A 21,474-nucleotide genomic window follows, 5' to 3' on the forward strand; every position below is an offset into this window, starting at 1 on the left:
GCCAGGAGGAAGGACATTTCTGGGCCACCTTTTAGGAATACTTTCTTTAACTGAAGTCTTTTGCAGAAGACCTGTTCGGCGTTTTTCACCGAAGTCTCACGAGTGCCAATCCAGGGCTCCCCGGTACACTCAGCGGCGCTTTCCCTCTGCGTTCCCAGTAGCTTCTTCCCGAGGGGCCTCCCGCGTTGGACCGCCAGGTGGCGCCATTCTCGGAGGGAATTCGCCTCAGTCATAGACGGCGGGGTAGTTGCCTGGCAACTGAAATTGGGCGTGCCAAACAATTGGGACCCCGGCTCCTCCGCGTGCAAGATTGTGAGCGGCTGCGCGGGCCTCTCATCACTCTTAAGAGTGTCTCGCTCGGCATTTTACCATGCCTCTCACCCGAGACCCTTTCCAGCATCCTACGTTGGAAAACGATGATTCCTACTTGGGAAAACTGCGGGCTTCCAAGGTACTGAGGTTTCTTGCGCAGATTCCCAGTAGGGTCGACCGCACTCTTCTTTCTGTCGGCGCGACAGGAAGAGATGGTAACTTGAAGGACTATGGTGAGGACACTGAGTCAGGTACCGGAGAAGTCTGTTCTCTGCCTTCCTCCATGTCCCCATATTCAGGTCTGCCAACATTTCACAGGTGCTTTTGAGCAGAGGCAAGTGGAGTTCTAGTCCAGAGGAACAAGAGGCACTCACAGCCCTAAGCAATGATTGCCAAAATGGGGCTTACCCAGGCCCAGGTTCCACTTTTCTCGTAGAAGTATTTGAGATGTTTGAAGTGGTGAAAAATAAGGTGAACTAAATGGTAATTGTGGCTTAATAACAAAATCAAAGCACTCTCTTTTGTTTATTCAACATTTATTATTTACTGTATGCCGGGCGCTCTGCTAAAAACTGAGGATGTATAGACACATTAGATTAGCTCCTGTTCTCAGGGAAATCTAGTATAAAAGCCAGACTGACAACAGCAACAGCAAAAGTGCTTGCACAGCAGCACATGTGTTGTGACAGTTATATGTGGTTTCTCATGGGAAACAGGAGCTTAAAGGAAAGCCTCCCAGAGCAGGTGAGTTTTGACATTCAAATATGAGTCAGCTGGACCAGGGGAGGGAGGAGGTGGAATGTAAGTTAGGAGGAAGGAAACAGGAACCAGACATTCAAGGCAAAGGGAGCAGCAGGTGCACATACATGGAGAGGAGGATGATGGTGGCCTCTTTGGGACCAAAGAGTCCAAAGTGGCTGAAGCGTTGGTGTGAAATGGAGGAGTGGAGAGGGTGGAAGCTGGAGAGGTGACCCTCCTGGGGTGGGTGTGCTGTGTACAGCATGCTAGTGAGCTAGGTTTTCATCCTGGGGAATCATCTCAGGACTGTAAGCACTGCAGTGGCATACTAGATGGGTGTTGTAGAAAGCACAAGTGGCAGTGGATTGGACAGGATGTTAGTGCGACAAGAGGGATCAGCTACGAGGCTGGTGCAGCGATCTCCAGGAGGAATAACGGATGTACAGCAGTGATGCAGAGGATGGCGGTAAGATGCAAAGGGCAGGACTGTTGGGACTTTGTGGCTGACTGGACATGGGTTCAAGAGAGTGGATGAGTCAGGGAGAGCTTTCTGAGGGCTTACCTGATACCATTTACTGAATGAGGCATCCAGGGAAAGCAAGTTTGGGGAGAAAGATGTTGAGATCAGTTATGTAGCTGTTGTTTTCGTGGTGCCTGTGGGACATTTCCATAGAGATGAAGAGTAGGCAACCTGGTTGAGAGCTGTGGGTTGAAAATGTCTGGAAGCCACAGTATTCATCTGGTGGTTGAAGGTATAGGAGAGAATGAGCTCATCCAGTGAATGTGAGAGTCAGAAAGGCAGAGACAACCCCCCTGGAGAATACCACTAAGGGACAGAGAGAGAAAGCAGAGCTGAGAAGGAAGCTGAGAAGTAATAGCCAGAGGTAGGAGGAGAACCCGGAGGATCTGGACCCACATAGGATGGAGAGAACATTTCATGGAATCAGAGTCGTGGTGCAGAAACCGCAGAGGTCAGAAGGTCAGGACTGGAAAGGATCCACCTGACCTAGCCACAAATGTCAGTGGTCACCAGCAAGAGTAGTTTCAGTGGGTGCTTGAGGCAGAGGCCAGACAGCAGTGGGCAGAAGAGGGAATGGGAACGGGGAGGAAGTGGAGGTGGCAAGTGTTGACTCTTTAAGAAGGCTGGCTCGGTAGGGAAGGTCATGGAGTGGGTAGCTAGACAGTGACGAAGGAATGAGGAGAAGCTGGGTACAGGGGCTGGCAGGATAGCACAGGGCCCTAAAGCACCAGGAAGGGCTGGGTTCAGGGAAGGGTGACTCTTGAATAAAAGGGACTTCCCTTTCTCTGAGAGGGAAGGAAAATGGATGTGAAGATGGCACTCACGCTCGACAGGCTTGACTTTCTCAGTGAAAGACCGTCTCAGCCTTCTGCTTATAGAGGCTTATGCAGCCTTCGAGGAATGGGAAGAGAGCTGCCTGTGCTTGCATCATATGTATTTGTAGTTTTCCCATTTCCTTTTTCATCTTTCTTGGTGACAGTATACTGCCTGGTTCACACCACTCAATTAATGCCTAATTGAGCTGAGTCACACAGCACTGTGTTATATACAGGGGAGGAGGAGGGTTCCTACATCCAATAGGTTGAACGAGATTTCTACTAGGTTGTAGTTGTACTCACTGGAACTCAGTCATTGATTCAATCAATATTTCATTTTAGAACACCATGTGTTATGTCGCTGTGCTAGGCACTGGGGATACAGTGGTGAACAGTATGGCATTTTACATGTAATGAAGAAATCAGCTGTGTGCTTTTCATATTCGTACTTGTGGGGTTTTAATTAGAGGACTGAACATCCAATGAACTTTTTGACATTCCTGCAGACACAATGACCCTTCCCTGCTTACTGAAATTTTCTCACCTGCCTAGACACTGCTCTCTCCTGATTCTCTTGTCTCTGACTGCTCCCACCACCACCCCCATTATAATACTGTGCAGTCCTCATGAACTGCCTCTTCCTTGTTGGTCAGACGCCTTTTTGCAGGCTTCAACCACCACTTCAGGGGGATGACCCCCAGATCTCTTCTACTTGTTCTGAGCTCTCCTCCAACAACTGCACACCTCCAATTTCCTACCTGTTAATTGCATTAGGATATCTTCTCTCTTCTTCAAGCTCAGGACTTCTAAACCTGAGCTCATCTTGCCTCTCTGCTCCCCACCCTTCACCTCCTGTCCCACTTCACCCCTTTCCCTGTATTCCTGGCCCATTTCTGTCAGTTCTGAGATTGAAAACTTAGGAAGATCAGAAGCCTGGGAGTCTTGCCCCATTTCATTCTTCTCTTTTAGATGTTTGCGATTCAGTTAAAATGGGATGGGATGAGGGGATGGATGTCACTGACCCTATCACATCAGCAAGGCCTCTGGTAACCAGGGGTCGATGTGGTTTCTCTTTTGCAGAAACTGCCATATAAGAACCCAACTCACCTTGCTCAGCAACAGGAACCCTGGTGTCGACTCAGCTCAACTCCCACAATCACGTCCATGAGGCAGGCTGTTTATTTTTTTGATCCTGAGGTACCTAGCATTGAAATGCTATTTCTCCTTATATCCACTTAGGACTAATTAATATCCTTTTTGAAAGGTAGTCTGTCCCTGACTACCTTAGCATCTTTATCTTGTCCCCAATCCAAGATCCTACCAAATCTAAAACCAAATACCAACTTATCAACTTCCTCTGGGAAGTCAGAAGGCTTGGGTTTTGCTGCAGTTGATTATCTGGAGCAAATCATTCTCTCACCAGACTTCTCATTATAACCATGAATGAGGTAAGGCCCGTTAAGCTCAAGTCCAGGACAATATAGTGGTTCTCATGTCTCCAGGAGAGCTCCCCACTCCTTAGACCTAACCATGAGACAATTCTTTATGGACAAGAGTTAAGAAGTCATCATGTATAGTAATTTGGTATGTAGGGAGTTGGTGGATCTCAGGCCCAGAAAGGGTTCACTCTGCTTTGGGGCAAGAGTAGAGCCGAACAGAACCCGACTAGAGCAGGTGCAAATGTGGCAAGTTAATCCTGGGAGTGGCGGGGTTGGCTTCCTCCGTAGATACCGAAGGACGATCTGGATTTCCGATTAGCAGCCTTGTACAACCACCACACAGGGACGTTCAAGAGCAAAAGTGAGACACTGATACACCAGGAGACCATTCAGGATGCCCATGGGTAAGTGGTGGAGGCGGAGCCTCTCCCTAAGTACAACGCCAATCAAGTAAGGTAAAGTGTCATCTGGGAAATAACAATCAATAGGTTCTTGTTTCTATAGATTTCTGTTATTTTTTACTTCTGTAATACAAGTTCTGTTTTTTTATTTTCTAAAATGAACAGAGATCTTCCAAGATTGTGCTCATCTGTAGCACAAAATCTTTGGTTCATTCCAGAGGGTAAAAACGGCCTTCAGCTGCTTTATTTTATTTTTATTTTTATTTTTTTGCGGTACACGGGCCTCTCACTGTTGTGGCCTCTCCCGTTGCGGAGCACAGGCTCCGGACACGCAGGCTCAGCAGCCATGGCTTACGAACCCAGCCGCTCCGCGGCATGTGGGATCTTCGCGGACCGGGGCACGAACCCGTGTCCCCTGCATCGGCAGGCGGACTGTCAACCACTGTGCCACCAAGCGAAGCCTCAGCTGCTTTAAGGTTGCATGCAACTCTTTCCCTCCTTACCTTTCTTCTCCTGATTGATTTCACTCTCCCGTGTTCTTCCCCACACCATCTTCTAGAATCAAGATCCAATTCTCTGGAGAATCTTTATCCCCTCCCCAGCCACCCGCCATCACTTCCCAAGCTAACATCAGACACTGGATCAACCCTAAGAAGGAGTCTATTCACAGCATCCAGGGATCCATAGGTAAGGGTCAGAAGACTGAGGGGTGGGAGGCAGATGGATGGTGCAAGAGTTTTTCTAAATGGTCACAGGAATCAGGGAGTTGAGGTGATTGGCTATTAAGGAACATCAGGGATAACTGAGAGTCTGGCACATATCAGACTAAAACCAGGGGACATGCTGACTGTAGAGCTAGGAAATGAATTCAGTTTTTCAGAGCCACTACCTCAGCCTTAGGTCTAGTGGACAAAAATTTTCAGCAAAGGGCAGAAACCGGGGAGTGAAAGACCTATAGCTACCTCCCATCAGTCCTCTATATGCCAGTTTCCTCAGCTGTTAGAACCTTCTCCATTGTCCCCATAAATGTATGGGCGACAAGTTCCCAGAAAAGGCAAAGGATCTGAAATTCACAGCCCACTCCCTCTTCTCTTTTCTCCACAGTGTCCCCTCACACTGCAGCCAGCAATGGAGGATATTCCCGAAAGACTGACGGTGGCTTCTTCTCCACCTAAGTGTTGACGGGCCCCTGGACTAATTAATCATAGTGGAACATCCTGCCGCCCATCTCCATGAAATAGATTTGTGTAAGATGAAGCCTGGAGTATCTGTTACCCATGGACTACCAGTTGCCACATGACTACTCTTAAAATATGGAAGTTTCTCAACTTCTAGAAACTAATCCTGTTGGGCATATTTGCAACTCGGAAAGTCATCTTGCTGAAAAGATACAGATTTAGGACAGAACAGCACTGTTTTTGGCAGGAGACAGGTATTCACGTTTTGTGAACTGGAGTCATTCGAACCATATCCATTCAACATTTCTTGCAAACTTTTTTTTTTTTTTTGGTGGTATGTGGGCCTCTCACTGTTGTGGCCCCTCCCGTTGCAGAGCACAGGCTCCGGACGCACAGGCTCAGCGGCCATGGCTCACGGGGCCCAGCCGCTCCGCGGCACATTGGAGCCTCCCAAACCGGGGCACAAACCCGTGTCCCCTGCATTGGCAGGCGGACTCTCAACCACTGCGCCACCAGGGAAGACCCTCTTGCAAACTTTATGTGTCAGGTACTGAGCTAAGTGTTGGGAAAGCAAGAATGGACATAGTCCATTCTCTTGAGCTTACAAACACTAATTTTAGTAGCTCTTTGTGGCATTAACACTTACGCTGAGGTCACGCTTAACAGATTTCAGACCTTCTGGATTTAGTCATCTGCTGAGCTCTACTTTTCCATGAGGGCTCCATCTCCCTGGCTCCTTGCCATTGTTCATTCTCTTAACTCTGCTACTGTCTCCTTGCCTGGGAGTCAATTCTCTTTTCTTTGCCTTGATTTGTGCTGTGATATATAGCCCCCTATTCTTGGAAACAGCGTTCAACAACCTGATCCTAGGGTCTGAAGGTACCTAAAAACTGATACAGTAATGTGGTTTCTAAAATTACAAGCCACTCACAGGAGCCTGCTGTTAAAATGAGCAAGAAATGGCAGACCTTTTAGAATATTGTACACTAAGTTCCCATTTCTAAGATTGGACAGCATATGCATTGTTGAATAAATCAGATATGAAAGGGCTTCTTCCTGGTACTCAGGTGCAGGGTCAATACCACCAAACTATTACAGCCCCTCTTCCACCGAGATACTCCAATCGGTTCATAGTGTTTGCTGCCCAGTGGCAATATTTTCAGTTCTCTTTATTTAGAATAGCTGAAAGTGGCAGAGTGGGTGACTTTCTGGGATAATCACCTCATGTGGGTTGATACTGAACATCAAAAAATTTATTACTGCGATCCATGCATGGAGGCTTTAAATAATATAGGTTCCTAGACAAGCCCCCCCCGCCCCCCGCTAATTCTAATTCAGTAAATCCGGTGCGGGTCCCTGGAATCTGAATTCTTGTAAGGTCTCCAAGTTCTCTTACAGATATATACACGTATACAGACATGCATATATACATATATCCCTTCGCGGCAGGCGCTGTATAGTGCCTTTAGACCGGGGGCACCAGTGTTGGTACCATACAAAAGAGTCATTATGACAAGTCGGGTCTAAAGAAAAAAAGGGAGGCGGCTACAAAACTGCAGCGGGGAACAAGGCCTCCATATCCTTTCAGCTCCCGCTCCCGCGGGCGAGGCGACGGCTCATTCTACCTCCGTCCGCCAGCGCCCGGGGCCCGCAGCCGACCGTTGACATGTTAGCCTCAACGCCACGGGCGGCCGTGCCCTGGGCCCGGGCTCAGATCAGAATCGCCTCGATAATCAGTGGTCCAGGACAAGCCCAGCCTCATCTATCTGATCAATTCATCACTTCTGAGCGCCGGGCCTCGTAGGACCAGCTCCGGGACCTCCGGGACCGCGGCGTTGCCACCGCCCAAGGGGCCTCGCTGCACAGCGCCCCGAGGAAGGGGCTTCGCAGGAGGGGAGCTTTTCATTTCGGGTTGGTCCGGCGGGGCGGGAGTCACAACCCGATCAAATAAGATCAAGGTGTAGGCCGGGGGAGGGGCACGGGGGCGGGCGCACGCACTCGCCTTGCACGCACCACGCGCGCACTCACACATTCTCGCGTCCACTCACACACACAGCCCGCAGGCGCCTTCCACACACCTCGCCACACTTCTGACCAGCCTCACCCCACGCCGCTCTCCCTCCGGTGAAAGGGCGGAAGTACGCAAGCTCCTTTAAAGCCTTCCGCCCCGGAGGGTTCTGGGAGGAACAACCGAGCACAGGCCCTCGCCGAGTGCGCACTTTCCTGCCCCCACGTGGCTCGGAGGGGAACCAAGGGCCCAGGTAAAGGCGGGACAAATTCCCACAATACTGAATTGTGATTGTCCTTGGATCTCTGTGCAGCTACACATTTATATCCATATCTGTAGTTTTTCTTTGATCTTTGATCCAAGTTCTGGATATAACATGATTCAATCTCAAGAGACCTCTAGGTGAATGATTTCTTTCCCAGGGAGAAGGCAAATTCTGGTCATTACCAACATCAGCTTCCCTAGGAGCTCCTTCTCCCATGGGAGAAGGCAAACATCATTTTACCAAAGGGAAAGGTAAGAATAGATTACTTAAGTCCAAGGACTAGGTAGTTAAATATAGTAACTATATATACTACTAATATACTACCTAATATACACTAGGTAGTAGTATAAGTAAAGGTAGGAAGACATATCCCTGTCCCCACAGAGCCCTCTTGCTACCCAGAACTTGCTGTCGCAGTCATATTGCTGAATCTTCATTTACTTTCATATCCGCTAAAATAAATCTTTCAAGAATGAGTGTAAGAAAAAAAAAAGGAACAATTATGTAAGTTAGAATTAGCTCCTTTCACATCACAAAGCACAATTTGAATGTCTCAGTTCCTTCTTTTTCCTTTTTCAAGAAATACATATGTGAGGGGGGAAGACAAATCAGAATTTTGTTATCATTTGTACTTGTGCCAGTCCCACCATGTACTTGGAATAAACAAATTGGGGAAAAGTGTCCATTGTATGTACCAGAAGCCCAAGGATTTTCTAGGTATGTGGCTGGGTAACCTGATAACCTCATTTCACTGAAGAAGTTTATGGCTTGTAATGGCAGTTGATACTTTTAATAGCTTTGGTAGGTAAAATGTATTGGAGAATGTTATCTACATTGTTTAATACACCTCAAAATGTGTGTGTATATATATATATATATATATATATAAAAAATTAGTTCCCTCAAAGATATACCCTCATAGATTCTGAACTATATCATACATTCAGTGACCATCACAAGGGGTTAACAGGATTGATGATATTCACTAATATAAACTAAAAAGGTATACTATGGGCAGAACCCAGGGGAATATTGAACAAAGTTCAATAATTCAGCATGCATGTGACAAAATGGACAAAAACAGTAGGGAAAGAAACTTTATTTTCAAGGATTTGTGCAGACAATGGTGAATAAAAAGTCTTATTTCAACTATAAAAAGCTGACTTCATTCCACCCTGGCATACAGGGTTTATGGTGACGCCAGTTTGAATCTGAGGCAATACTGCTATCCCCCTTCTTCCACCCCTAAAAGACTCCCTTAGAGGAACAACTTCCTACAATTTTCAGTCAAAAATATATGACACATCAACCAAAGTGATGAATTAAACAAGTTTCTGCTTATCTAAAGTCAAGAAATGAAATAAGCTGTGTATTTGTTTCTTGCTGTAAATTACCTTCACTCTGTGTACTTTTTGGTACATTCTGGTATGAAAACATCTCAAAATATAACAGTTCAAGAGCTTAGGTCAAGATGACCCACCCAGGAGGCTGTAAAAACTGATCTGAACTGTGAAATGGGACTAGTTTAAAATATGAAGCAGCTCTAAACACCAAGCTTAGAGATATTAGCCCTATTAGGAAACAAAAGTCATTAAAGCTACAAAATAACAAGTGCAAAACATGCTGAACCTGTATTTCCAGAGAGTGACATTCCCGTTGGCCAACAGGTTCCAAACTCACACCCACAAGGTGTAACTCTTCTTTCTGTTCCACTAGCCTTCCTTTCTCTTGTGTGAAAGATCCTCAGAAATGACAATGAAAAATACATGAATCATTGAAATTTACCCTGTGGACCAATTCCTGAAGAGACAACAGCCATAACTCTGAGATGATTAGACATGTAGTGTTTACTTGATGACTTTCTATACTTCTAGGAACCATCAAAGCACTAAACTGAATGTTTCAGAACCTAAACTTCCTAGCAGCTTTTGTTCTTTTGGAATAAGACAAAAGACAATTTACTGCCACACTGGGGTCAACCACAGCCAACTTGTCCACAGTCAAGTTTACTTTAGTGAATAATTCCACTGGTAGACCTATGTCTCTGCTTGCTCTTTACAATAATTTAATTTTAGACCAATTCTTTTTTTTTTTAATAGAGAAGTTCTAGGCTTCAGAAATGCAACAGTTGATCCTTTTGCAGATAAAAGGAGGAGGGAATGGAGAAGTCTTCACTTCAAATGTAGAGTCATCTAAAATGATTTGTTCAGGAGTTCCCATACTCCATGGAAAAGCCCATCAATCTCAATTGCGAACCTCTGCTTTCCTTTACTTTAGAAAACACTCTCATTTTATTCATGGATTCTATGAACTGTCCAAACATGCCTATGAATGCCATCAACTTCTCTCATTCAAATTTCCCATGTTCTTATAATTTCCAAGAGACAGCTAAATACTACAATATGAAGAAAATTAAAAGTGGGCCAAGAAACACAAGTAATCGACTGAAAATTGCCATAACCCAGATTTAAACAAAGAATAAGTTTGTATGTTGGTTAACATGACAGAACTTCTATCTAACATCACAATAAATTCTAGATGACTTTACTAGTATATGAATTAATATACCAGATTTATTTATTTCTTCTACCCCAACTGCAAATTATTTCTTCAATAGTTTCTCTTTCCCCTAGTGGTGGCATTTAAAACTGAGTAACAGTATTTAGCACTCAGTAATTTAGAAAATATTTAAAAAGCTTTAGGAAAATAGCAACAGTTTCAATATACCATTTGAGGGGGTGAAGTTTCCTTTTGGGAATACTGGTGAATAGAACATTGTTTCTTGTCTAAGTTACTCCTTTCTGGTCTCATCACAGACAATTTCCAAATCTTATGTAGGCCCAGATTCTCTTGGCAAAACTCTCTGGCTACCAGCACACAGCACAGCTATTTCGTCTGTTCTCTTTTTGCAATGAGGATCATGCCTCTCTCTTATGTTCCCAGACGGGTATATGAAAGATAAATTTCCAAAGCCAAAAAATTCCTTGGCATTGTTTAACTCCTATTTCCCACCCAGCCTCCCCACCCCAGCCTCTCAGCCCCCTGCAATTTGCCAAATCCAAATCAAACACTAAAAAAAAAGTCAAGTCTTGAAAATTATCTCTCCTTCCAAGAAGTTTGAATACAGCTTATATCCTCCCCTAATGAGCCTCAGTGTGAAAAGTTCCTGATGAGGGGCTGAAGCACAAAATAGGTGACAGATTTTTAAGCAGGAGGTATGTAATCGTATCACTGAGGGGTGTAATTCATCTGGACATTATATGCTCTCTGCTGAGGACTGATTTACATACAGGTCAAAGGAAGCTGGCTTTCTGTAGTCCCCTGAAGCATAAATAATGTTTGTAACCACGAGGAGTTTTCCCCACATAAGGTAGGGGCAGATGCTGTGGTGTCATCCTGGGGACTTTGATGATTTTAGCTGAACTCTCCTACGCTGGGCCCAGGCTCCTGACAGGCTCTTCACCTTCGTCCCCTTGGTTGGCAGTTGATGAAATGGATGCTTTGGAATTCATTTTATAAACAGGACGTAGAAGGCCATTACAACGCAGGCGATTGCTACAGCAGCATGCAGCCTAGTTCCAATCACAGCAGCTAGCAGGAAAAAATAAAAGGAGAAAAGAAGTCAAACCCTGCCCTTCATATAAGTCCTCACTTTCAAGATTTGAAATCTCTAGTCACAGACGACGAGACCTATCAAGGGTCTCAAGAACCCACCCAGGAATGTATTTAAATACTACCCTTAAGCCCTAGGTTCTAGATGAATATACTGTTAGTTTATATTTTGCCTTATTTTGAAAAAAGATCTAGGTAAGTAGGACTCCAGATGAAGATGCCCCAAATAAAAAGTAAAAAAGCATCTGAGTTAATAAAATCAATACTTAAAAGAGACTCCAATAAATTCTTTCCAGAAATTCAGACAAAAAATTTTCACTGGGAAAATATTCCTTCCAACAACTCTAGTCCAATTAAAATTGTTTAATTTATATAGTTTTACTCCATGGAGAATACTAAAATTACCTTGGAGCTAAAATAAACAATTATGTAAAAGTTGAACCACATACAATTCCAGCCTATCCCACCCCCACCTTGCAGCACCTCACTGTCCAGAGATGGCAATCTCCTCTCCCTGAACAGATATGATCTTACCTTTGTAAAACACACCCCAAACTCCCTTCTTCTCTGAGAGCAGCCAGCTTTTGAGACGAGGTACTTTCTTGAAGTAGGCACAGGTGCAAACAAAGAGCAAACCAAACACCAGAATCCCATCCAAGGAGTACACTGTTACAGAAAGAGAAAAAAACCTTTGGTGCTAATCCAGTTTGGGACAGGTGATCCCCCTGGAGAACAGAATGTGATAAAATATCAAGATGATAATCTCAACTGCAGTGCCAGCCCTGACAAGAGGAAGCCAAGGTCCCGGGACTAACAAGGTTACCTTTCTGTTCCCCCAAATCACTTGTAGACAACCCCCTTACAAAGATTTCACTGCCCCCTTCCCTCTCCTTTCAAGAAGTATAAATTCTGAGAAGAGTGCATCACTTTATGTGGAATCAGCCTACCAGGAATGGCCAGTGTTGGCATTAGGTTGAGAGAGGCATAAGAATCCTTCGAGCCTGAGCTGAGAGAATGAAACATGTTCTTCCTATAAATCACTCATGTGATAAAGGAGAGGTAGATATTTGGCCAAGTCTCTCAGATCTGCATCTGTTGGTGAAGAATATGTTAAGGCAAAAGTAAAGCTTAATGGAAATTGCAAGAGTTAGAATCCATATGACTACAATTTTCCTATGCTTATCTTACACTTCACGCATGATACTCTACTTACAAACCAAATTTCTGCCTGAGTTAACAGATTCTTGAAAACAAACAAGCAATAAAAGATCTGAGGCTTCAACAAGGTGGAACAATTGTGGGGGAAAAAAGCTTTGAACAATTAGTTCTATTTCTTACATTTGTAAACCAAACTATGTCTTGTAAGCGCAAAGAATCACCTAAGTAGAAAAAAAATCAGACCACAAAAGGGGAAAGGATGACTAAAACTTACTTATTAATTACTATGTGTCCAACTGCTCTCTTATTTCTCAGTTCAGATTATTTGTTTCTCCGGGTGATGTCCCTTCTTGTACTGTGCCTACTAACCTCAGACCTCTGACTGCCCAGGAAGCTCCAAAAGGATATTTTACACAACTGGCATCTGCCAGTTCTGGGCCACTCCATCTCCTTCTCTCCCTCCAGTAAAACTATCTCACAACTAGATGTCACACAGGAAAGGGTCCAGTAAATTAATACATACACCAAGTTTTATGATGAACAATACGTGCTAGTCTTGTCTCCCGTAAGTTTTTGCAAAGCCAAAAGTCACAAGGAAGTGAAATTTGAAACTTTAGTACCAGGCTTATGAAGAAGGTACTTTTGAGAAATGCTGTCCTATGCCCTTCAAATCATACTGCCTAAGAGGTCTTGTCATCTTTTTTCCTGTAAGATCGACTCTAAAGACCACAAAGTCATCGTTTCCTGCCCTTCCCTGGAATTCAGAAATCACGTCTATAAAGTATTTGAAGACGCCTGGAAAATTAGGTCAGATAAACAGGGTGGCAACTGCCACATCATCTTTGGAAAAGGCAGTGTCTAAATCCAACCCCTGCAACACTAGCCACGGTCTCCAGATGGGATCGCCCAGGCAAGACTTTAGAATCAAACACGAGAAAGCTTCCCGACATTTTAACAAAACAAGGAGAACTTTTTTTTAGGATCTACATTCACCCCCGCCCCCCCCAAAGTATGGGGTTTAAAATCCTGTGTGATTCATCGGTCATCCCAACGAACCTACTATCCAAAAGTTTGAGAACACAGAGAGCTGTGAGGAGGCTCCTCTTTTTCCTGGTGCTAAAGCAATAGTTCAACTGGGACTGGCCTCGCGAAGTGGCTTGTAAGGGTCAGAACGAACTTCTAGGAAGGGAGAAGGGCACAGTGTGGGAACCAAGAACTACGGGTGTGGGCACAAGAGGCACTGGGGGTTCTATACGGGCACGGAACGGGGGAACCCCCGGAGGAGTATAGGGGACAGGAGTTGGGGCACCGAGAGGCCAAAGGGGGACTGGGCTGGGAGGGGGCGGGGAGAACGGCCACGTCAGTCCCGGCTCCGCCCGCCAGGTTTCCACTCGCACTGCACTCCCATCCTCGGCTCTGGGCATTAGTTCTCACCGTTCGTCATGGCGGCTGGGCCCGGGCCTGGAGTTGGCGTCCGGGGGTCAGCGGTGATACCGGCAAAGGCGGGGGAACCCAGCTCCCGCTTGACACTTCCCGATCCGGGCCGCGGCGACGGGCAGGCGCCGTAGTACGCAGGTGCAAGGGCAGAGAGACGAGCGCAGAACGCAATCAGGCGTGGCTAGCAGATTGCCGAGCTAGGGACCTGCGTGGGTGGAGCTCGCGTGAGTGGAGCTCGCGTGAGTAAGTGTGTGTAAGAAGAAAGCTAAGAAAGCTATCCGGGAGGCTTCCTACGTGGCCATGGTAACCAATATTTTCTGGGTGCCCCTTTAGTTAGTGTTGGGGTGTAACCTGACCTGCTCGAGTTGTGTTTGAAAAGGTAAAGGCTTGCAATTTTGTTTTTTTTTTAAATAAATTTATTTTATTTATTTATGGCTGGTTGGGTCTTCGTTGCTGTGCACAGGCTTTCTCTAGTTGTGAATGGGGGCTATTCTTCGCTGCAGTGCGTGGGCTTCTCATTGCGGTGGCTTCTCTTGCTGTGGAGCACAGGCTCTAGGCACACGGGCTTCAGTAGTTGTGGCACACATCCTCAGTAGTTGTGGAGCACGGGCTTAGTTGCTCGTGCGGCATGTGGGATCTTCCCGGACCAGGGCTCGAACCCATGTCCTCTGCATTGGCAGGCGGATTCTTAACCACTGCGCCACCAGTGAAGTCCAAGGCTTGCAGTTTTGCAGTTTGTTTTCCGCTATGGCGGCTGCTCTGTTTGTGTGTGTGCGTTTGGTGTGTCTGTGAGGAGCAGCCCACCTGCAACAGAGGCCTCCGTCTCAAGCTTCCACGTAAGAGAACCCGGACAATAGGGGTCTAGAGGCTGTCCCCGCGGCCTCCGGAACTGCAGAGGATCTTTCTTACTCCTTATGGAAATCTGGATAGTGAGGCTGTGTCTGAACTTTCAAATGAAATTAGGAACCCCGTAACAAAAACAAGTCGCAAATTTCATATGCTAAAGCTACACGTTGTCGGGAAACGCTTAGGTAATGCCTATTTGTATGAATTTTTCTTTAAACTATCAGGATAGTCTCGATTGACTCCTGTATTTAGTTAAAGTGGGGTCACCTCGGCCACTTTAGGAAACGGCGATATCGGGATAGCCCTTCTCACAACACTTTCACAGCTTGACGATACCTTCAGTTTAATGGTGGCCCAGGATGGAGGAGACAAAGCCGCAGATCCCAATTCAATTTGTACATTGAAATTCTTAATTGCACACAGCTTGACCTGCTTTATTAGAGTCCGGGCTAAAGTGCAACTGAGTCGTCCGAGGCTGAAACTGTAAAGTTACTAGTCCGCAGTTGTTGTCAGGTCCTAAAGGGACCCTCTGCCCCTCTTGCTATAGTGCCATCTGCTGGCTGTGGCCTGCTTGGTTACGCAGAAGAAAAGCTACCAAAGCCTCCTACGAGCTGGAGTAGAAAGGCAAGCCAACAAAAGTCTGATGCAGGACAGACTCCTTGTGAAAATGTGCTTAAATGCAGAAACAAACAAAAAACCAGGGAAGACATACAGGACAAAATAAGACAAAGCAAATAAATGTGTGCAAATACATACACAGACGAATCTCCCTGCCCAAAAGAATTGCTAAGGACTACTCAAAAACAAAACAAGACAATAAAAAATCCCTAATTGTCTTTGCCTTTGAACTTTTCATCAATAGTTATCTAAAACAGTATCAGCACTAGTATCATCACTGGCAACTGTTAGTTCCCTGCACCAAAGCTGGATAAGAGCCCCAAGATACTCTAACCAGGTCCTAAACAAATTCATGTTCCCTAATTTAGACTGAATCATGTAGCTCATCTTCATCTAAAAAAATTCTCCTTTCTTACATACTATGGAACTGTGCTATCCTCCCTGACCCGCACTTCGTTGTTCTCTTTACCCAGGCTCTTTTTCCACGTAAACATAGACGTTCCTAAGATACCCTCACCCACTTTTTCTCATTATTAACCCTTACTTGGTGACCTATCATGTCCCCTGGCTTCAACTACCACCTCTACGAAGAGTTTTGTTTTGGTTTTGTTTTTGGCGAAGTGGCCGAGCCCTCCGCAGTGAAAGGGCGGAGTCCTAACCACTTGACCGCCAGGGAATTCCCCGTGCAGAGGTCTTAAGTTGATGTCCTACCCAAGCTCCAGTCCTACATTTCTAGCAGATGTTCTTCTGACATTTGAAATGTTTAAAACAAAACTCACCCCCTTCTGATTTCCCTGTTTCTATGGTTAATAGTCCTTTTCCCCTAATCACTGAATTTAGAATTTGTAAATTATCTTCGAATCGATTAACTCCTTTTTTTCCAAAATGTTGTTCCAATTGCCCCCTTTTCATTTCTACATCCATCACTTTAGTAATTTTACCATTTCAGTCTTCAAGCATCAATTAAATCCTCACAACAGTGAAAACTTATTTTTTTAAAACTGAATTATGCCTCAATTTATTCATTGTTTTATTTCTTCTATTTTTTGGTTGCATTGGGTATTCATTGCTGCGTGGGGGCTTTTCTCTCTAGTTGCAGTGAGGGGGGGTGGCTACTCTTCGTTGCAGTATGTGGCCTTCTCATTGCGGTGGCTTCTCGTTGCAGAGCACGGGCTCTAGAGCACAGGCTCAGTAGTTGTGGCTCGCGAGCTTAGTTGCTCTGCAGCATGTGGTATCTTCCCAGACCAGGGATCAAACTGGTGTCCCCTGCATTGGCAGGTGGATTCTTTTTTTTTTTTTTTTTTGCGGTACGCGGGCCTCTCACTGTTGTGGCCTCTCCCATTGCAGAGCACAGGCTCCGGACGCGCAGGCTCAGCGGCCATGGCTCACGGGCCCAGCCACTCTGCCGCATGTGGGATCTTCCCAGACCGGGGCACGAACCCGTGTCCCCTGCATCGGCAGGCGGACTCTCAACCACTGGCAGGTGGATTCTTAACCACTGCGCCACCGGGGAAGTCCAGTGAAAACTTACTTTTCTATAACATTTTTACTTTGTAAAGTGAACACACCTTGTCATAATATCTTATTTAATCCTTACAACTGCCTTATCACCCCTATTTTAGAGGTAATCTAAGGTTTAGGGTAAGGACTAACCAGTATCAGACTTGAACAATAATTCTGGTCTTCTGAACTCAGAACTAAAACATTTTGCTCCAGACCACAACTGCTGTTTCCTTTAACAGCAGCGACTGTCTGCTGAACATATGTTTAACTCCTTACCCTGCTATTCAAGGCCTTCCAGCAGAATTTTTCACTGTTCCCATAGGCAGACTTCAAGCTTCAGCTGCGAAAACACTGTTCAGTGTTCTTCAAATGTACTCTTTGCTTTCACATTTTGCTCATGCCCTCCTCTTTTGGAGATAACCTTTGTCTCCTCCTCTTTTCACTGGATGGAAACCACTCCAATTGTGTCATGCTCTGAAAGATAAGTCTTTCGTCCCCTGTCACTCTCGGAGTTTAAGAATAAAGATATCACAGTTGAAGAACTGGGAAGAGTAATTAGTTTTCTACTTATTATTTCAAAGGACAGTGATAGTCCACAGTATCTTACTGTTTCTTCTTTTTCCATGTGTCTATCTCTCTTTCTTCTTCCTACTCTTTCTTCCCATTTTTACATTTATTTCCTTCCTTCTTTCTCCTTCCACTGTATTTTTTCATTTCCAGGTTTTAAAAAGTATTTTACCAGGAATTCCCTGGCGGTCCAGTGGTTAGGACTCTGCGCTTTCACCGCCAAGGGCAAGGGGAGCCGGGTGCCGTGGCCAAAAAAAAAAATTTTTTTTTACCTTTTTTATTGATTAAAGTGAATCTCACCAGATTTTTATTTCAAAATTAGTTATACCAAGAATTCCATATTTTTTAAAATTATATTTTGCTTTCTTTCTGTAAAATTGAGTCATAATGGTTGCTCCTTTGTAGGGTTGTTGAAGGATTAAATAAATTACTATTTACAACAATATCTGGCATGAAGTAAGTGCTCCATAAATCTTAGCTTTCACTGTTGTTGTTCATTTGTTTAAAAAATATTTACACACTTTGCTAAATTTTGCAGGCGTAGAGGCAAAAAACGAGTCCCTGACCTCAGGGTACAAACTATATTGGCGAAGATAGATGAATAAACACATTTTAGTAGAGCACAGGCATTGTATGTGTAAAGACATTATCTTTGATCTTCACAACTGTTTTGCAGAATGGTTTTTTGGTGAGAAATCTGAGGCTCAAAGAAGGCACATGGGTGAGATCACAGAGCTAGTCTGTCTGACTTCAAAGCTCCCTTCCCCTTGTTATCACACTGCCTCAAATTAGGATTCTGTCCATTGATATTGATCTTTGACGATTTTGTTCCAAGCATTAGTGTTTCTGTTGTCCTGAAAAGCCCCAAAGCCTCACGCCAAAGCCTGGGTCACTGTCTCTCACAGCCCAAATGCAAGGGATAAATAGAGCCCCATTGCATGGGGACTCAATTCAGACAGTCCTTCCTCAGTTCATTTCAGCCTCCACTGGAGGACGGGCAGTTGTTGCCAAACGCCTGTCAGTCAAGAACAGTTGCCCGTTTGTTAGGGTTGTTGCAGTCCCTGTGGCAAACACTAATCAGTCATGGGGACCATGACTATGGGATTGTGGTTTAACCAAAGAGTAAGTTCAGTCCCAAAGGCACAGCTTGTAACAATAGCTTCATTGAATTACAACATATTTGAAAAGGGATGTCAAACAAGCATTAATTTATGCTACAAATATTTGTTCCGGGAGTCTGAGGAATGTGCTAGCCTTTGGGAGCTCAAAGGTGAATAAGAAACAGACTCTTTTCTTAGTAAGTTTTAAGATTTAGTGTACGAGACAAGCTGTGTGTATAAGTAATCAGAAAATACATTAGAAAGAAGTGTTGAAGGAAAATGAAAAGTAAGTGCTGGTGGGAGTGTAAGAGAGAAAGTGCCTTCAACTGGAGCACTCAGGGAAGGCTTGATGGAGGGGCAGACATGTTAGCTGGGCCTGAAAGACATGTAGCATTTCAACGGAAAAGAAAGGTATCCTAGTGGGAAAGGAGTAGTGTAACCATAGGCTTGAAGATGGTATAAGTTTGGGGCACAGCCCACTTTCCCCTTCCTCTTTCACTGCCTAACTCCATTCATCTCTCAGGTCTCAGCTCAAATGTTATTTGCACAAGGAAGTCTTCTCTGACTTCTTGGGTCCCCTTTCCCCATCATAATCTTCCAAAGCATACAATATCTATTTTATTCATGTCTCCCTGCTACATTGTAAGGTTCATGAACCCTGAACTGGGTATTTATGTTATCATTTTATCAACAGTCCTATAGTAAGTGCTGTTCAGGTGCTTGATAAATATTTGTTGCATGAATAATTGAAAGTGGCCTTGTGGAACTGGATTATAGAGTTCATGAAGGTAATGCTGAAAAGTAACTTATTGTAGTAGGTATTTATTGAGAAAAATCCATATATAAGTGGACCTACACAGTTCAAACCTATGTTGTTCAAGAGTCAACTGTATATTCTTCCCTTCCTCCTCCCTCACTTCCTCTTCATTTTTCTTCTTTTATCTTTTTCTGCCTCTTGGACCATTTCTTCTCTCTCTGTCCCGTGATGTACTGTTTCTGAGGATCTGCCCGTTGCCTCCCTTCTCTCACTTTTGTTTCTGTGCAGTGTTTAAACGATTGCCCCCGCATTGATGTCTCCCATGCCATTTTCTCTAGTCCTGATTTCTCTGGATTTCCAGACCTGCACCTCCATATGTCTACAGGACACCTCTAGACTCTCACACTCAGACTGAACTCATTTCCTTCCCTCCCCAGTTGCTTTTCCATTTTACTTTCCAATTCATATTAATAGCATTCCATCTGGATATAAACCTCTCTCTCCATAGCTCTCAGATTCATTCAGACACAAAGTCCTGTGATTTCTGCTCCTAAAATTCCTTTGTCTTAATTCACGTTCTAATCAGCTCTCATCCTAGGTGGTCTCCCTGCTGAAGTGATTTTTTATTTTAAAGATGGGTCATGTGACTCTTCTGCTTAAAGACCTCCCAGGCACTCGGCACTTTGAATGAAGTTCAGTCTCTGAAGAGAATATTCAAGGCCTTTCACAAACTCAAACTCCAGTTTCATTCCAGCCTCATTTTCTACATCTCCACCCAACAAACTTGACTCTGGCAACCCACCTGAAACATCCTCTAGAAGCACACGGTGACTTTTCACTCTCTGGGCTTTATTTCCGCTCTGCTCACAACACTGATTTTTTTTTTCCTTTACATTTTGGATCTCAGGCTCAGAATGTTGAATTATTCACACTCCACAGTTCATGCCATACTATTGTAACTGACCCTTCCCAAGTCCTTCACTTGTTATGTATCTTATGCATTCTCTTTATCCCTATTCTTATGTCTCCTACCCTGTAACCTCCCTAATGTATTTGATGTCTATGCTTTTTTTATACGTTCCTGTAAAATATGTATTTTTTGTGTGTATATGTGTTTAATATACATAAACGGTCTTTTGTTATAGAGCTCATATTTCTTACTTTTTAAATTTAGCGCTCTGTTTCTAAGCTCTATCCATGTTGCTAGTCTATTGCTTCTGATTGTTGTATAGTACACCTTGGTGTACATCCAGCACATTTTACCTATCCATTCCCCTGATAATGGACACTGAATATTTTATACCTGATTCCCTGGACAAGGCCAGTGTTTCATTACTACCTCACATAGCAGTTCTCAACCCTTTCAGACCCAACAAACTTCCTTAAATAACAAATATGTCTCCTTTATTATTCTGAAATGAAATTCACAAATGATATAACCTACTATGGTATGCAGCCTCTCAGATAGCCCCCAATGATGTCTGCCTCCTGGTATTCTCATCCTTGTGTAATCCCCTCCTCTTGAGGGTGGGCTGCATTTATTGATTTCTGGTGAATAGCATAGGGCAAAAATGATGGGATGTCACTTCCAAGGTTAGGTTACCAAAAAAACTGTGTTCTTGGGTGTTCTTCCTGGTTCTCTCCCTCACCTGCTCTGAGAGAAGCCAGCTGCCCTAGGAAGTTGACATGGCAAGGAATGGAGGGAGGCCTCTGACAATAGCCAGTGAAGAACTGAGGCCCTTAATGTAACCTGAAGTAGCTGAATCCTGCTGACAACAACGTGAGTGATTTTGGAAGCAGATCCTTCCCCATCAATACCTCAGATCAGACTGAGGCCCAACCAACACCCTGACTGCAACATAAGGGACCTTGAACCAGAGGCATCCAGCTAAACTGTGCCCAGATTCCTCACAGAAACTGTGTGATAAATGTTCATTGTTTTAAACCACTAAGTTTTGGGATAATTTGTTTCACAGTAATAATAACTAACCTAACTACCCACGTAACTATAAAATATAATGTCCTAACTATAATGTAAAGTAAAATAAAGACAGTAAATTATAATAATATGTGTTTCAATATGTAAATGCTCAGTTATGACTACACTAGCGGGTATAATGATTTCAGATGCTTGCACCCATGTGTATATGCTTGCACCATGAATGCAGGAGCTAAAATGCAGACTGATTCCAGTGAGTTT

General features: G+C 44.4%; 2 protein-coding genes across 4 annotated transcripts; one reads left to right on the top strand and one right to left on the bottom strand.

Moving 5' to 3' along the window:
* Positions 1 to 370: 370 nt before the first annotated feature.
* On the top strand, positions 371 to 5,400 carry CFAP276 (cilia and flagella associated protein 276; the record flags this gene model as incomplete). 2 transcript variants are annotated; one of them, XM_082676142.1, is made up of 5 exons in its annotated part: positions 371 to 451; positions 3,466 to 3,582; positions 4,113 to 4,228; positions 4,785 to 4,912; positions 5,330 to 5,400. In XM_082676142.1, 5 exons carry the CDS (start codon positions 371 to 373, stop codon positions 5,398 to 5,400), a joined length of 513 nt encoding a protein of 170 aa, XP_082532268.1. The 2 variants fall into 2 exon arrangements, with proteins under 2 accessions (XP_082532268.1, XP_082532269.1); XM_082676143.1 differs by lacking the exon at positions 3,466 to 3,582.
* A 3,366-nt stretch (positions 5,401 to 8,766) lies between these two features.
* TMEM167B (transmembrane protein 167B) lies at positions 8,767 to 13,997 on the bottom strand. 2 transcript variants are annotated; one of them, XM_082647064.1, is made up of 4 exons: positions 13,881 to 13,996; positions 12,236 to 12,380; positions 11,823 to 11,954; positions 8,767 to 11,267 (listed from the first exon to the last, which is right to left on the bottom strand). In XM_082647064.1, the coding sequence occupies exons 2-4, from the start codon at positions 12,309 to 12,311 to the stop codon at positions 11,185 to 11,187; spliced, it is 291 nt and encodes a 96-aa protein (XP_082503190.1). In that variant the 5' UTR covers positions 12,312 to 12,380; positions 13,881 to 13,996; the 3' UTR covers positions 8,767 to 11,184. The 2 variants fall into 2 exon arrangements, with proteins under 2 accessions (XP_082503190.1, XP_082503191.1); XM_082647065.1 differs by lacking the exon at positions 12,236 to 12,380 and having other exon boundaries at positions 13,881 to 13,997.
* Positions 13,998 to 21,474: the final 7,477 nt, after the last annotated feature.

This window comes from Grampus griseus, assembly GCF_964374135.1.
Source record: "Grampus griseus genome assembly, chromosome: 1".
In the NCBI taxonomy this organism is placed as follows: domain Eukaryota; kingdom Metazoa; phylum Chordata; class Mammalia; order Artiodactyla; family Delphinidae; genus Grampus; species Grampus griseus.

Coding starts and splice junctions, on each gene's coding strand:
- TMEM167B (XM_082647064.1), bottom strand. CDS start 12,311: ATGTTTCATTCTCTCAGCTCAGGCTCGAAGGATTCTTATGCCTCTCTC. Junction 11,955..12,235: donor GCCAACACTGGCCATTCCTG/GTAGGCTGATTC, acceptor TTTCTGTAACAG/TGTACTCCTTGGATGGGATT. Junction 11,268..11,822: donor TTGGGGTGTGTTTTACAAAG/GTAAGATCATAT, acceptor TTTTCCTGCTAG/CTGCTGTGATTGGAACTAGG.